Consider the following 17299-nt stretch of genomic DNA (forward strand, 5'->3'; position numbering starts at 1 on the left):
TTCTGGCATAAATTAAGCATGAATGATGAATAAGGCTGCCACAATTTGTAAAGAAAATACTGACTGATGTTAATAATATGGATTTAAGAAGTAAATGTAAAATAAACCTCTGCATGAATAACAAGACTTTTCTGTAGAATGTGTTGGTTAGTGTGGTGATGACTGCTACTGCTGCTGCTGCTGCTGCTACCGCTGCAGGTCAAGTGGCTTCTTGGGACTGTGCGTCACAGTACTCCTTGATTTCTGAAATAAACATTGAATCATTACTACAGTGTTTAGTGCATCCACTGAAATTCCATCTACTTATGCATCAGTCTGACATTCTCCAAGAGAGGCAGCCAGGACATCTATGTAACCCTACAAGCAATGCCTTAAGGCCAACTGAAATCATTCTAACTGGGAAAAGTAAGATGTAAAGGGAGCAGGTATCCATTTATTAATTCTTCAAATCTTTTGTTCATTTCTTGTTCCTAAATAAATATCAGCTTGGCAATGGAGAAGTAATGAAAGTGAAAAGTGTTAAAAGGAAAGGGTAACGTACATATCTATTCTACATTCATAATCACAAAACCTCTCAGATTTCAAACAAGAGTTCACTGCTTCACCTGCACAAAAAGTAATACAGGTGAGTGGGAGGGAAGACCAGCGAGACAGTGATAAAACATGGCCTTGTGCTGATTATTCAGGAAGAGACCAGAGATTAGCACACAAGAAATTAACCAAGAGGACAAAGAATATATGATTACATGAGCAGGGAAAATGGAGGATGGTGATGTGCAACAATGAAGGGAAAAAAAAAAAACATGTTTAGAAAGATGTATCATCTCTTCAACATTTCAAACCACTTCTATTTTACATTGCTCCTCTATTTACACTTTATCTCATTTTCCTTGACATTGTTTATGGTTCTTGTGACTGCCTGCCTCATTTTGAAGTGAAATCCTACCATCAGGGTCAAGTCTGCAGCCATTCTACTTCATTAAGTCTGGAGTCTGGACTCTGTCTGGTATAAATACCACCTCAAAAGTGCCTGCTATCTCCTCTGTGAACAAGCCAGCAGTAGGGTGTTGGGAAGTCCCACTGTAGGCAGTGCCTGGCTGAGGACTTAAGGCAGCATCACACAAGGCAAATTTCTGCAAGCATGCTGCCTGTTTTGCTGGTGAGACCAGCGACACAGCAAGTTTGGCATCACACAGGGACTGGGCTGTTATGTTGACATCTTGTAATAAATCTTTCGCTCTATTTGGCAGCTCATATAGGCTGTGCAGCACTGCCTCTACAAGCCGTGGCTGCACCCTGCTGGCCATGGTCAGTCACTCTGGGCCCCAGGGTTGAGGTGGCAACAGCGCAAGTAGGTCCTACAGCCAACAATGTGCCCAGATCCACTATAGCTCAATTAATGTGTCGAGCTTTCACACTCCAGCAAAACTTAGTGCGGGTCTCCTTCACAACACATTGTTTATCTCCCCAGCTGCAGTTGTCAAATAAGCACTGTAAGTAATTTCACAAGCACACACTGGCACATATACTTCATTTTTATAAGTTCTATAGTTGACAGTTTTACTCAAAGTACCACAATATATTTTTATTTAACATGTACAGCTTGTAGTACAGTGGTCATTTAATTTCAAATACTCCCAGCAAGTCTGGTATCACAGCCATATGCCATTCTTCCTGACAGCTCAGTTTGCCCAGCTGGCAGCAAAAATGGGCAGCATACTGGGGGAAATTTGCCCTGTGTGACACTGCCTTTAGTGTGATTAGCTGCACATACTAATATGATGCCAACCCCTACATGCTTAATGTGGGATAAGCTGGCTACAAGATTAGCCAGTCAAGATGTTTGCATGAACTAAATTCATATAATATTCTCCACAATTGTGCAAACAATTGGCACAGCATGAATGAGAGACCACTGACACGGAACACTGATTAGATTGAGTGCAGAGCATATGTAAATAGAAAATGGGACACGAGCCTGTAGGACTCTGTCTGTGGCTTGTCTGCACCTGATCTGCTCAGCTGAATGTCTCAGGCACAGGGGGCAGGGGAGGGGATGGGCTGTCATGGTGTGGTGAGGGGCAAACAAGAGGCGGTGGTGTCAGGCTCTTGTGCTGACAAACTTGAGTAAGCCTTTGCAAATGTCCCTTGTGTTGGGGTAGGAGGAGGGATCCATCCTCTCCCCATTAGAGACTCAGGCACCAAGGTGAATTTGAAATTAACCTTAGGCAATGTTTTTGTGCAGTGTGTGTGTGTGTGTGTGTGTGTGTACACACACACACACACACACACACACACACACACACACACACACACACACACACACACACACACACACAGTCTTTACTACCTCCTTTGTGGGGGTGGTGGCCTGGAACAAAGATTGAATTCCAGATAAAGAATCTTCCATTTAAAACAACACTTACTGTTTGCAATGTCTTTGTATGCCTGAGTGACAGCAGCATCTGGCTCGTGTCGGAATGTTGGTGCCTTCATCACACGCCTGGGCCACCCAGGGGTCCAGCGGCAGCTGGCCAAGCAGTGGCATCTCAGTATCCTCTGCCAGCTGGGGGTCACATCCCAGTAGTGGCAGGGAAGATGGCCGTCTTGGTCTGAAATTCATGGTGCATCAAGATAAGACAAGCCTGACATACTCCTCTTAAGATGGCTTACCTAATACAAGATTTGCAAGATTGCTTATTGAAAAATTTTTGTTTCATCCTGGCAGAAAAATTGTGTAATTTTTTTTTGTTCTGTTAATTTCATTTAAACTGGTTGACTTTTGTATTGCCAAAAATCTTCCATTGATAAGAATGGTGTGGTCTGTCGCCATCAATCTTGTCCCTTTACATAACACACATGAATTCCCACCTAGCCAAGAGGTGGTCTTGGTTGCAAGGAGTCTATGATTGCTGCTGGATCCCAGCTACATCACCACCCCTCTTTGCTGCTGACACACAAATGAACAGGTGAGAGGCACCACACATCTCACTCACCTTACACTTGGGGCACACAAAGGTGGTCATGTTCTCCACCAGGCCAATGATGGGAATGTTCACTTTCCTGCAGAATGTTATTTCCTTCCTCACATCCAGCAGAGCCACTTCCTGGTGAGGGAAACAAGTCACATGAAGTCAGTAATGAAAGTCAGTAATGAGGACAGGTCAAGAAACAACAGGCTCAAACCCAATAAAGTTAGATTTGAAAGAGAGATACAAAGAAATTGGTTATCAAGTAGTGATAGATGAAAGAAGCAGGCTTAGTAAAAAGGTTATTAGTGCTGAGTCATTAAGGACAAGTAAAGACAAATTTCTGGATGAGGAGGATAGGTAGAAATGGAAGGGTATATTTCATACAGGGACTGCCATGTGTGGGCTTCTTGTAGCTTCCCTCATCTCATGTTGTTATATTCTAAGCAATCCCACATCAAACACTACTAATTCTTCCCTCACACTTTCTCCACTGTACTCATTTCATACCTCACATCAATATATTCAGTCTTACATCCACAGCTACATGCTTAAACACTACCTCATCAATCACTTCAACATTAAAAACTACATTACTCTCCTGTCACCCAACATCCTTATACACTTACATTTCTTAAAGTAAACAAGATACATGAAATACAAGAAATTAAAAAAACCTCACGATGATAATTCTTGATTCCACATAAAACTCAACGGTTTGACAAAATCAGCAACGCTTCTCCTTTGACCATTTCCCTGGAGTGAGTGCAGGGTTGGTGTCATGTACAAGTCTCCTCCAGTTAACCATTTCTGTCCCTTTCATGTTCCTCTGTGCCTCCTATCCTTTGCTGTTCTACCACAATCTCATCCCTCCATCTCACTCTATCTTCCCCTCAGTGGCTTTCTCCAGGCTCCTTTAATTGGCTTCTGGTCTCCTCTTCTTACAAAACCAAAGACACTAGAGGTAACCTATTTCTACTACTTACCATCTTTCTTGGGTCCCTTCCAGATGACAGCGTCGTCTGCACTGTTGAGCAGGAACCCAACGGACATGACAGCCAGATTGTCAGACACATACTGAAAGGGTACACTGTCTTGTCATATATAAAGGATTTATCTGAAGTGTCTGTCATATACAAATGATCTATCTAAAGAGTACCTGTTATATACAAATGATTTAGTTGAAGAGTGTGTGCCAACAAATTATTTATGTGAAGTATTTATCCATCATATACAAATAATTATCTGAATCAAATAAAAAATAAATACAAATAAATAAAAAAAATACATGAAAATAGAAAGCAGAGTTTCTTCCCAGAGTAACAAGGTAGGTAATACTTAATGTGAAGGATAATTAAGAAGAAAAAAAAAAAAAATTTTTAATTACTGTAACTCTGTGTGGGCTGAAGTACAAGAATGCTTAAAATGATCTAGCATGAGACAGCATTTCTGGTGCACAACTACAGGGAAAAATAATGGGAGCATTTTGTTCACACCACAGAATACTATTGGGAAAACTCTAACCTCGTTTAAGAAATTTATAAAAAGGGGAAAAAAAAAAGGAAACAGCATTTCTGGTTCACAACTACAGGGAAATAACAGGAGCATTTGTTTACACCACGGTGTACTATTGGGAAAACTCTAACCTGGTTTAAGAAATTTATAAGAAGGGAAAAAAAGGAAAAAGGAAAACTGGGAAACTATTTTGACATGATGGAAGTGTTAAATCTTCAAGTAAAAAAAATAAAATAAAATAAATAAATAAAAAATAAATAAATAAAAAGGACTGACACACACACACACACACACACACACACACACACACACACACACTTTTACACTATTACCATTGAGGCTTATCCCAGGTTAAGAGATTTTCCTCAACAGTACAAAACCTAACATAGGAACCTGGAAGTTGCCACCTACCACAGGGGACCAGCCAACACCTGAAGAGTGGACCTTCTCCTCTGCTGTCCCCAACACCCGCGGCTGAGACGGCCCACAGATGTCAATGTCAAGGAACCCCACCTGCCAGGGAGACAATGGAGGGGCAATGTTACCACAGGAAGGATGACCGGGAAGACTGAACAACTCACACGATCCTTATACAGGGTGTCCTTGAGTTACACTTGTCCACTTGTTGAGTGACGTGCAGGATGTATTGTTAGTATGAAGCTGTTGACAAGTAAGATCATTGTATTTAATGCATTGGGAAGAATAATAATGCAATGTGGCAAAGGTATGGCTATATTGGAAGTGAGTGAGCCATAAGTAGCTGCATTTTCTATTGTACTTTTGTTAAGGTGATCTGTTTTCTGTTTCATCAGATGAAAAGCAATGAGACAAGCAGCAGCACTGGCTGTGCTTCAGTGCAGTTTTGCCAGTGTTACTGCAGTTCAAGAACATTTGTGGGTGACATTACAACAGTGGTGAGCTCTGTTCCTGGGCTGCATCATAAACATTATTTTGGCGTGTCAGAACCATCCTAAGTAGGCAGTGAACCTGACACACACTTCCTTCCTCAGTCTATTGCCACATGATGAAGCATGCCTTCACTACACTCACCAGTTCACTAATTCTTTGTATTGTTTTTATCTTTTATTTCGTTTAGAAAAAAGAGTGTTTGGTGCAGTATGTGTGTGTGGTGTACTATAAAAAGTAAGAGGTCAGCATATTGGAGGGCATGCTGCTACCCTCACTCGAAGTGTACCACTGAATAAAAAAAAAAAAAAAAAAAAAAAAAAAAGCCAAGCAAAATGCAGGTAATTATGAAATGGGTGAAGTGAAAACCGCCATGAACGGAGGACTCCCTGCGTTGGCCCATATTCAGAAACACTGGTCTCACCACTACTACTTTCCAAGACCACAAAGATGACAAGCTGGGTTCTCAAGAGTGGTTTTCCTATTAGTAGATTTGTTAATCTGTCACTTGAACCATAAAGACACACTTAAAAACCTGTATCACTTCAAGCAGAGCCTTTGGAAAGTAGTGGGGCACACAAGTATTTAAGAATACAGTTCACTGTGAGTCAAGGTCAACTCACTTCACTGGTCACTGTTTCATTATTTTTTTTTTTGGTATTTTTTTTTATTATTTTTCAACTAACTTACTATTTGTAATAAATTTTAATGCTTTATGCTTTTACAGTCAATGAATATGTAATGCTTTTACATTGACTGTAATGCTTTTACAGTCAATGAATATTTACTTTTTTTGGATAGTTTTCTAGTTTTACTTTTTATGTGAGTCACTCACAATGTCTAAACTAGATTCTATACAGATGTATTCTTACTTACATACAAACATGTGTTCAGTGTTTGATGCACAGCCATGCAACACTCAATAAAAAGTTCTCTCTCAATCTGTCATGATGCTCAGTACAGTGGTCAGCTAACCTCACTGACACCAGAGAGCATCACTGCACTGCTCACTCAGCAAGGGAGGGCTGCGTTCAGACCTGTCCTGTCCTACAAGAGGCTCTGACCAAAGGAAAAGAAGCAGAGAGAGAGAGAGAGAGAGAGAGAGAGAGAGAGAGAGAGAGAGAGAGAGAGAGAGAGAGAGAGAGAGAGAGAGAGAGAGAGAGAGAGAGAGAGAGAGAGAGAGAGAGAGAGAGAGAGAGAGAGAGAGAGAGAGAGAGAGAGAGAGAGAGAGAGAGAGAGAGAGAGAGAGAGAGAGAGAGAGAGAGAGAGAGAGAGAGAGAGACTAAAGGTGCCAGTCCCTAAAAGGAACAAAAATATCCAAAATCAATTGGAGAGATCTCTTCAAGCCTCCCTCTTGAGAGATTTCAAGTCACAGGCAAGAGGGAATGCAGCAGCAAGCAGGAGTTTGAGTTTACAATTAACAGTTATTACAGTATATCCATGGGTTACTGCATTTCATCACTTTCACCATCCTACATTTCAATTCCTCTCTTACAAAGCACAGCAAATCTTTGATACACCAATTCTTCTCGCTGTCCACTCTGCTCACACCACAGGCATCCCTTCAGTAACTCATTTCTACTGTTTCAGTCCTACTTCAATAACTTTTCATCTATATTCAATAAAATAAATAAATAATAGCAACCACTCTGCACTAAATAAATTTCAAAACTAACACCAGCTCACATACTGATCACTCAACTAATCAGCACTAAACATGAGACACCCTTGCCAGACAGCACCAGCACCTTGTTCTTGACGGATGCCAGGCGCTCCCTCACCACCACCAGGTCTGTGCACCACATGCCATCATTATGATTTTTTATTTTTACTTTGATTTTATTTATTTATTTTTCTATACAAGAGGGACACTGGCCAAGGGCAACAAAAAGAGCAAAGGAGAAAGTCTATTGATGTGTCCGTCCCAAAAGAAGTGTCAAAAATGTCATCCAATATTGGAGGATGTGTCATGAAGCCTCCCTCTTGAAAGAGTTCAAGTCATAGGAAAGAGGAAATACAGAAGCAGGAAGGGAGTTCCTGAGTTTACCAGAGAAAGTGATTAATTATTTAGAATACTGGTTAACTCTTACATTAGAGAGGTGGACAGAATAGGGGTGAGAGAAAGGAGAAAGTCTAGTGCTGCGAGGCCATGGGAGGAGGGGAGGCATGCAGTTAGCAAGATCAGACGAGCAGTCAGTGTGAAAAACGTGGTAGAGGATAGCAAGAGATGCAATAATGTGCCAATGAGAGAGAGGCTGAAGACAGTCAGTTAGCAGTGAGTAGTTGATAAGATGAAATGCTTTTGACACTGAACAAAAATTAGCAACTGTTGTGTATTGAAGCATCTCACTTATGTTATCAATAAGGTGTACTGAAGCATTTCATCAGATGTATCAGTGAAGCGTTTCACCAAAGGGGTTCAGAACCCCCTGGCCAGACATGAACCTTACACAGGGGAGTGAATACCTTTGTAGGCAAGACTTGAGTGGGAGTAAAAACAGTGACCACTTACGCTTTTCCATCTCACACAGTTCCTCCACACTAAAGCAACCAAGGCATAGTACATTTCATGGCTATAAATCAAATAAAAACTAATATACATACTAGTTAAACTTGCAATAAAACCTGTGCAAAGACCAAGCATAAGATATCACAGGAACTCATTGCCTAACACAGCTTTTTTTCATCCAAGTCTCTTAGTACTGGTATAACAAGAAGCAATGGATGTGGTACAGAGTGTTGTAGGACAGCCTGAGGATAGGTAAAAAGAGTGGTTTGGTGCCCCAGGAGTGTTGCATGAACATGTCTGATACACCCAGTGAGCCAACTTACTTATGGCATACACAAAGATATGAAATAAAAAGTTTGTCCAGCAATCCAGCCGTCTATAAGTGTGTGATGCCCACTCCTAAAAACTTCCCCCACAGGACAAGAATGGCAGTGTCCATTGTGTCCATTGTGTCCAGTGTCCTTGAATGCTCTAATCCTCACCTTATCTCCCCTCCCACACTCCAGCAAGACAGAGCTCTCCACAGCAAGGCTTCCATACATCAAGTCCACAGGCTGACTCATACCAGGTACAGCATCAGGACTCACTTCAAAACTTTCTACACTAAGCAAGACTCACCATTTTCTACAGTAGGCAAGGTTTCAACAACAAAATTCAAATTATAAAACATCCAGACAGAGGAGAGCCACAGGAAGGTGAAAGTAAAGCATAAAGAAGTATGTGTGAGTGAGACAGTTGCCAGTGAGGACAGAAGCCTTCAAACAGCCTTGAGGGAGTGACTGGGTGGAGGGAGGTGGAGGCTCTTCTGCCGTGGCTGCCCCTCCTGCAGGATGCACTTATGATGCAGTTAACTTTAAGTGAATGCAGGAACAGAAATACACTAGAGAGAAAAAAAAAGAGATGAGAAAGACTGAGAAACAAATGGAACACAAACCATAAAGAGAAATGAAAAGAAAAAATGCAAGAGTAAAATAAGAAACAAACAAAAGAAAGAAGGAGAAATATATTAGCAGGACAGAGGCACCAGTACAGGACACACACTGCACATAACAAAGCTCCCATCACCACCAACCATCAACACAAACCCATGGAGGCACCACCACCAACACACAGACATGCCACACACACACCGTAGGTGACCCAAGGGAAAGACACCAGTGCTCTGAAAGAAAAGGTTCACTACACACACACAAACACACACACACACACAAAGACACCATCATTATCAAATCATTAAGTATTCAGTGGCAGACATGAACATTTAAGAAGTAACGAATGGCAGGTGTAGTAGGATAGGTGAGGCCTCTATAACTTTAAGAGTGACCTTGATGTCCTCAGGCTTGGCACTCATGAAGTAGAAGTTCAGCTTGTGTTTCTCAGGGGTTGATACGTTTTCCATCTGTCCAGAGGTGGGATGCACTGCCCTGGCCATTACACTCAACATGGGCAGCTGAATTCCTGGAAACTAGACACACTAATCTTATAACACTTCCACCAATCAAACCCAACTCAGCCATCACTCATAAGAACAAAAGAACACAAGGGAAACGGCAGGAAGCCATCAGGCCTACAAGTGGGAGTCCCTGTACGAAACATACCTACCTATTTCCACCATTCTCATCCAAAAATTTGTCTAATCTTTTAAAACTTGCTATTTGATTCATCCACTACTCTATCTAATAACCAATTTCTTCCTATCACTTTTCACTGATCATTCTCATCTATACATTTGTCTAATCTTGTTTCATAGCTCCCTAATGACTCAGCACTAACAACCTGGTTACAGATTCTATTTCATCTGTTCACCACTCTATTGAGAACCTATTTCTTCCTCACTGTTTAAAAGCTTAAAGCAGCATTAAAGTACACAATTCTTTGCCTCAAGCCCCAGGTGTGTGTGTGTGTGTGTGTGTGTGTGTGTGTGTGTGTGTGTGTGTGTGTGTGTGTGTGTGTGTGTGTGTTGTTGAGGGCCTGGCCAAGGGTAACAGAAACTGGTGAAAATGTGTCCACTAAAGGCGTCAGATCCTGAAGGAGACAGTGAAAGCAGTCCAAAATTACCTGGAGAAATGTCTTGAAGCTTCACTCCCTCTCAAAGAAGTTAAAGTCACAGACAGGAGTAAATACAGAAGTAGGCAGGGAGTTCCAGAATTTACCAGTGAAGCTTGCCAGTGTGAGTCCAAAGTGAGGCAGAGGACATGTTCACTGCTGTACAACTTTTCCACTGGTCACCTACACAACTTTTTAAACAATTTCTTGAATAATTGTGTAGCTTAAAAACAATATAACGTGCTATTCTTTGTCTACTTTCTGTGCATCCAGTAAGCAGTTTTCTCGTGCTCTGAATGTTAACAAGGGACAGTCACTACATTGGAAGTGTTCCCAACATAGCACCAGTCACTATGTTACTGGGTACACCCTGAAAAGTTTTGTTCATGATACAACACAAAATTGCAACTTCATAATCAACTTTGAAAGCCTACACGGTAATAATGCAATTAAAAAAGTAAGTGAGGGAAGGAATAACTTCCTACCATTACCAAAAAGATCAAGCTACTGTTCACTTTCAACCAGTGACAACAGTGTGGACAACATGAAGGATATCAAGAATATCAAGCCAGGTAAACTCTGGAACTCCCTACCTGCTTCTGTATTTCCTCTTTTGACTTGAATTATTTCAAAATGGAAGTTTTAAGATGGTTCAAATTTTGGATGATCCTTTTTTGAGTGTACTCTATAAGGACTAGCACCTTGAGTGAGCCTTTCTATAACTTTTGCTGCCCTATGCCAGTGCCCCTCTTACATGAATGAAAAAATCACGGAAAAAATAATCCGCATCATAAAGGCATGCTGAGGCTCCATCAGGGCAAAGCAGAGACCAGTGGTGGGAAAGTTCATGTTGAGGCCAAGTAAGCATGGCACACTCTTGTATCTCACTCCTGGTGGCATGACTCTGGCCTCTGGCACAAATAAACAATCTTTCTGACTAGCAGACGTCCACTAGGGGATGACGGGACTAAGAGAATGAATGATGTGTCTATGAATGTGCGTTGCTTTGTCAGGGACATCCCATGTGGAATTGCTGGTTTGGTATATAGATAAAAATAGACAGATGTATTAGATGTATGTTAAGACAAATGTTGGGTCTTGGTGTGAATGTGTGGGGCCAGCTGTACTATGACTTAGCTCCTGGTGTAGTAGGCGGGTCCATGAGACTGTCCCTCTCCACCAGGGGAAGACAGCTCAAAGAGTGTGAATGATGTGTGTTTGTGAATGTGTGGTGCTTTGTCTGTGCCAACCCGTGTCACTGCTGGCCTGCTAAATGGATGCAGAGATAGATATTTATTCTTAACATATGGCCATACATACTTCCCCCGTCAGTGTTAGTACTCACATTCTTGGCAAAGGTTCCTAGGGTGTCCTCAATGTCTCTCTTGAACGTCCTCTCCATGTCCCTCATGAACTACTCCATCTGGGAGAATGGCTCTTGCCAAAAGGGGTCACAGTGGATCAGCCTCACCTGGCCCGGGTGAACCATGGGAAGCACCAAGGCCCTCCTGCTGCAGGGCTGGGTCACTACCGCCCTCACCTGTGGAGCCGCTCGCCCCACCATGTGGAAAGATACCATGGCTGCTGCTGCTGCCTGCTGATGGGGAGGACAGCTGTTATGGTTACATTATCCTGCCACACCTCTGGGAAGATGCTGCTTACAAGAGCACACAACTTTTTTGGTCTAAAGGGTAACTTTTCTTGTTCCCTACTTGAAAGAGTGGAAGTTGGTTGGTTGGATGTATCTACTGGTACACAAGCTCACCAACCCACAACTCTACCCAGTCACCAACACGTTTAACATGCCTACGAAAGATACAATTGTACAACTTGAAAAAAAAAGAAATAAAATAAGCAAGAATAACACTAGGGCCTCATCCTAGGAATCATCTATGTCTATGAAGAGTTATCTTCGATAAAAGGCAAGTCAAGGATGAGTTCCTTTGTAATGATGCAGAGATCTAGGCAGAGGTGAATCAAGGATACAGAGTTCCCTTAACTGCCATGACGCAATCAGGGCTGAGGTGGATCAAGGATGAAGAGTTCCCTTGCAGTGACGCAGAGATCAAGAACTGAAAGAAATCACGGTAATAAGTTGTAGTGTAGTGACGCGCAGATCAAGGTAAGAATGAAATCAAGGTGGTAATGGTTCCCTTGCTGTGACGCCATCACGGTAAAACAAAGCAGGGAAAGAAACTCCCTTGCAGTGACACAAATATCAAGGTAAGAAGCAGACCAAGGCAATAAGCCTCTTTGCAATGACACGCAAACCAAGGCAACAAACAAACCACAGACAATCCTTATGGCCAGGCGGTGATGGTGGTGGCGGCGCGTCCCCTACCACCTCCTCACATTTCCCCACACACGGCCTGACAACTCACGTGCACCTCAACACATCACAGCAAGATCCCTCACGTACCTAGAGCGACGTGCCTGCTGGAGAGTAGAGGCTGAGAAAGGCTGTGATGCCCCGAGAAAGGCCATGCTACGTTACTCGCTTGCGCCGTCAGTTGAAATCTGTATCTGCCTTCAGTCTGGTCTCCTCTATTCCTCTCTCTCATCTCTGGCCTTGACTTCGGCTTAATTATTTCACTGTTATAGTCGTTCTTTGTTAGCATTTATAGCTTTGCAAATTGTTGTTAGCGTGGGTGTACTGGTATATAAGGGAATATAAGGTTATATATGTTTTCTAAGGTACATAACTGTTTATGAGACTAATTTAATATTTTTTTTTCCAAAAAGTTCTAGATAGTTATGGGAGACTCTGTCAAGCAGGATTAGTTATCATTATTAACTCTTCATGAGTCATTTATGGATTTAGATTTGTATTACGCTCATCAGATACCAACTTTGTTAATGCTAGTATACGTGCGTACATCCAGCTTCCAACACTGACTTCGCCTCCACACCTTCACATTTCCCTGATTCTTAACGTACTTTAATCAAATATTTTATGTATTAGGGATTAATAAAACATATATTATGGCGTTCTTACTAAATACATCAGTGAAACAAGGTGCAGTAAGGTATGATATTAAAAAAAGTAGGTGTCTGAGCGCTCTATCCGAACACAGGTACAGGTCAGCGCCTCTGGAATGTTCTGCCTCCATATCATGAAACCCTTCATTCTTCCATAAGCTTTATCGTCAAAGGACTACAGAAATGATTTAGTCAGGTACAGGAGATACAACAAGGGTGATACTAGCGAAGTCTTCAGAGTCAGTAATCAGTATTGGACAAGTAAATTAAGAGGGGATCTGTCACACATGTCTTCAAGTGGTATCGGAAACACAATACAGGTGACGTAAACAAATCGTCGAGGACAATAATCAGGATAAGACAAGAAATAATGGGTTTCTTGATAAATTTAGATTAAAGAATATATATAAGAAGGAATTGGTTAGTGCTAAGTCATCAGGGAGCCTTTAACACAATATTACACAAATTCATGGATGGGGATGGTAGTGGAAATATGTAGGTCTGTTTAATGCAAGGACTGCCACGTGTAGGCCCGATAGCGTCATGAAATTTCCCTTATCTTAATATATATATATATATATATATATATATATATATATATATATATATATATATATATATATATATATATATATATATATATATATATATATATATATATATAATAATGGAGTACCCCACACGGCTGGGCAGGAGATGGGACTCAGAACCATACTCTGAAACACCTGTACACCGAACTTCCACTACTTTCAAAATGCTCTAATTGAAGTTAGGCTGGTTGTTAAGGATGTTTTTACGGTTCTAATGATGGATAAATATTATGTCTACATTACTAAAAGGAAAAACATTTTTGAGAACCTGGCTAATCATCTCTGTAGCCTCTGAAAATAGTCGTGGTGATGGAGAGAGCTACGCATTTCTGAATACGCCACACACACTCGCAAGTCAGTCACCAACAAGGAATTGACTGTTTGACTTGTGTGGGTCTTCCCTCTTGAGGAACACAAAAAAAGAATGAACACCTGCCGGCCTGTAGTGTGTGGTGAGCTGCAATGCCTCATCTAAAGTAAGAGACGTGAAACAGTACAGGCAACGGCTTCTCCCCACCTCTTACTCTACCCTCAAGTCAGAGAGAGAGAGAGAGAGAGAGAGAGAGAGAGAGAGAGAGAGAGAGAGTTCTAACACAATGACTCATTCTTGCAACACACATACATACACACACACACACACACACACACACACACACACACACACACACACACAATTAAGGAACCCTAATACTCTCGTTTCATTGTAGTGACACACACACACACACACACACACACACACACACACACAATTAAGGAAGTCCAATATTCTCGTTTCATTGTAGTGACACACACACACACACACACACACACACACACACACACACACACACACACACACAGCTACATATAGCCACTATTGTTTCGCTTTACTTGTGATTTTTGCCTCAGCACTTCTTCCTTTGTGGGCGTTTCTCCAGAGTGAGTGAGGGGTTGGCGCCATGTACGAGTCTCCTGCAGGTGTTTCTGCCTTGCATCTTCCTCTGTAATTCCCATAATTTGCATCTCTGTCACAATTCCGTCCCTTTGTCTCACTCTCTGTCTTCCCTCCGATTTTATTCCCTCAATTTGTTTCCTGCAGGCTCTTCTAATCGGTTCCTGGTGTTCTCTTCTTACTACGTGACAAACCATCTCATTGTTAATAGTCTTATCACTTCAGTAAAGCGTTCCACAACACTGATCATTATAAAGCTGAGATACACTACACCCCGACAACCAGCGTAGCGGCTCAGGAGGCAGCGAGCTAGGGTCAAGATGTGGCATACATAGGTCGTGATGAACTAATGACCTACACGAGACCCGAAGCCTTGTAAGTGGTGTGTGTGTGTGTGTGTGTGTGTGTGTGTGTGTGTGTGTGTGTGTGTGTGTGTGTGTGTGTGTGTGTGTGTGTGTGTGTGTGTGTGTGTGTGTGTGTGTACCAGAGTCCGTTATTTCTTTCGCTGCCCCTCCTTTACCAGACAGGTAGACACACAGACAGATAGACAGACATACAAACAGACGGAGGGACGGATGGACACACACACACACACACACACACACACACACACACACACACACACATATATATATATATATATATATATATATATATATATATATATATATATATATATATATATATATATATATATATATATACATGAAATAAAGAATAAAAGGAAAAAAAAGACGTAAATGATTTATCGTTGAATTACAGCATCAATTCCGGTAAAGTAGTTCAGCAATTAACTCTGAAGACAATAACACATAACAAGAACACCTGAATGGTAACATCCTCACCTGATTCACTTCCCTCCTTTGTAAGTTTGGCTGCCCCCTTCCCGCCACCAGCTAACTCCAACGTGCCAACTGTGCTTCAAAGATTCAAATTCATAATATAAAAATGTCAAGGGAGAGGATTTCAGCACGCCAGCAAGCCCTCACTGGCACACAGGCAGCACCTCACCTGTCACTCATTAAGGTCTCTCACCTGGCGTGCCTTGCGGTGCGCGGCGTGGCGCGTGGGGTGTGGCTCCTGTGTGGCTCTCACTCACTCTGCAATAAGAACACAAGGGCACAAACACACACGAAGGCAAGGGTTGGTCCTGTACGTGGCAGTCCCTGTACACTCCTTAAACATGCATGGCTGTTTCCACCTGTCATCTCCTTCACAACCTTCTTTCAGTGTTCTCTAATGACTCACCACTCACAAAGTTATTACAGAACATAAGAAAATCACAAAGTCAGAGAAGCTGCAAGAAGCCATCAGGCCTACACGTGGCACTCCCTGTGTCAAACATGCCTACCTCTTTCCACCTGTCATCCCCATCCAGAAACTTGTCTAATCTTCTTTTACAGCTCCCACTTGACGCGGCACTAACAACATCAATACACTGTTCAACAACATCAATACCCTGTGGAACTGAGGCCTGTATAGGTAACGGCTGGGATGCCTGTCCATTGATGACTACCTAGAGGGTTCTCCCCTGGAGGTAGTCCTCGAGCAGTGCAAGGAGGTTGCCCTGGATACCCTTGGCGCAAAGCTTTTTACAAGCCCCGCGTGCCAGACCCTATCAAAGGCCCCAGCAATGTCCAGGGCCACCACAAGAGTATCCAGACCTTCGTCCAGGGCATCCTGCCAGTCTTGGGAGAGGAGGGTGAGGAGGTCCGCTGTTGAGCGGCCAGGCCGGAAGCCGAACTGTCTGTCTGAGAGGAGGCGGTGCTCACTCAGGTGATGACAGATGACACCTGCCACTACCTGCTCCAGCAACTTGCCCACCGCGGAGAGCAGCGAGATGGGTCTGTAGTTGCTGGGCTCAGGCTTTGAGTTCTTCTTGTGGGCTGGTACCACTCGCGCCTCCTTCCATATAGAGGGCCACCTGTGCTCCATCAGGCAGGCCCTGAAGACGCTGGTGAGAGGACCTGACAGCTCACTGGCGCAGCGTTTGAGGAGCCGCGGGCTGATGTCGTCCGGGCCGGTGGCTTTGTTCTCCTCTACTTCCCTCATCAGCCGCTCCACCTGTTCACGTGTCACCTGAACATCGGCGACGGTGTGGTCTGTTTCCTGAGGGAGGTGAGGTGGACGTCTACCCGGATCAGTGACTGACATCTTCTCTGCGAAAAACTCAGCGAGTAGAGTCTCTCTCTCTCTCTCTCTCTCTCTCTCTCTCTCTCTCTCTCTCTCTCTCTCTCTCTCTCTGACCTACTGACCTACTGACCAACAGACTAGCAAAGGGACTGACTAAATTACTCACCGACTGAGTGACTGACTAACTACGTAACTGACTGACTGACTGACTGACTGACTGGCGAGCTGGTGAACTGCCTCAAGCACACACACACACACACACACACACACACACACACAGGTATACATGCGCCCAATACTTTCTATATATACTTTTTTTAATCAAGGTAAAAGGAGAGAGAGAGAGAGAGAGAGAGAGAGAGAGAGAGAGAGAGAGAGAGAGAGAGAGAGAGAGAGAGAGAGAGAGAGAGAGAGAGAGAGAGAGAGAGAGAGAGAGATTCAAATTGGTCGTTTGAATAGACTCTCCTTAATTACTAAATCCAATCCTATTATACAAGGCAAACACAGCACCACCACCAGGCCTCCGTGCGTAACTCTCACCACTATAGGCCTGCATCTTTCCAGCGATAGGCCTAATGTACTGGAAGGCCTAACAGAAAATCCCAGATGTTTGCCTTTATTATGGTACGACTCACTTTTGCTTACACGGCCCAGTTCATCAGGGAAATGCCTCGTAAGATCTGCTAAGGAGGCTGCCTAGTGTTTGTCCTTCCTTTGTGTG

The 17299-nt window shown here is 42.8% G+C and overlaps 1 protein-coding gene across 1 annotated transcript; it reads right to left on the minus strand.

The window, feature by feature from the left end:
* Positions 1-102: 102 nt before the first annotated feature.
* LOC135097856 (cytosolic Fe-S cluster assembly factor Nubp1 homolog) lies at positions 103-12293 on the minus strand. Its single transcript, XM_063999925.1, is given in 9 exon segments — positions 103-243; positions 2427-2578; positions 2580-2612; positions 2997-3107; positions 3505-3542; positions 3956-4046; positions 4896-4997; positions 9224-9364; positions 11291-12293. Coding segments are annotated over 9 exon segments (744 nt in total). The 5' UTR covers positions 11348-12293; the 3' UTR covers positions 103-224.
* Between the last annotated feature and the right edge of the window lie 5006 nt (positions 12294-17299).

Source organism: Scylla paramamosain, unplaced genomic scaffold (genome assembly GCF_035594125.1).
Source record: "Scylla paramamosain isolate STU-SP2022 unplaced genomic scaffold, ASM3559412v1 Contig34, whole genome shotgun sequence".
Lineage (NCBI taxonomy): Eukaryota > Metazoa > Arthropoda > Malacostraca > Decapoda > Portunidae > Scylla > Scylla paramamosain.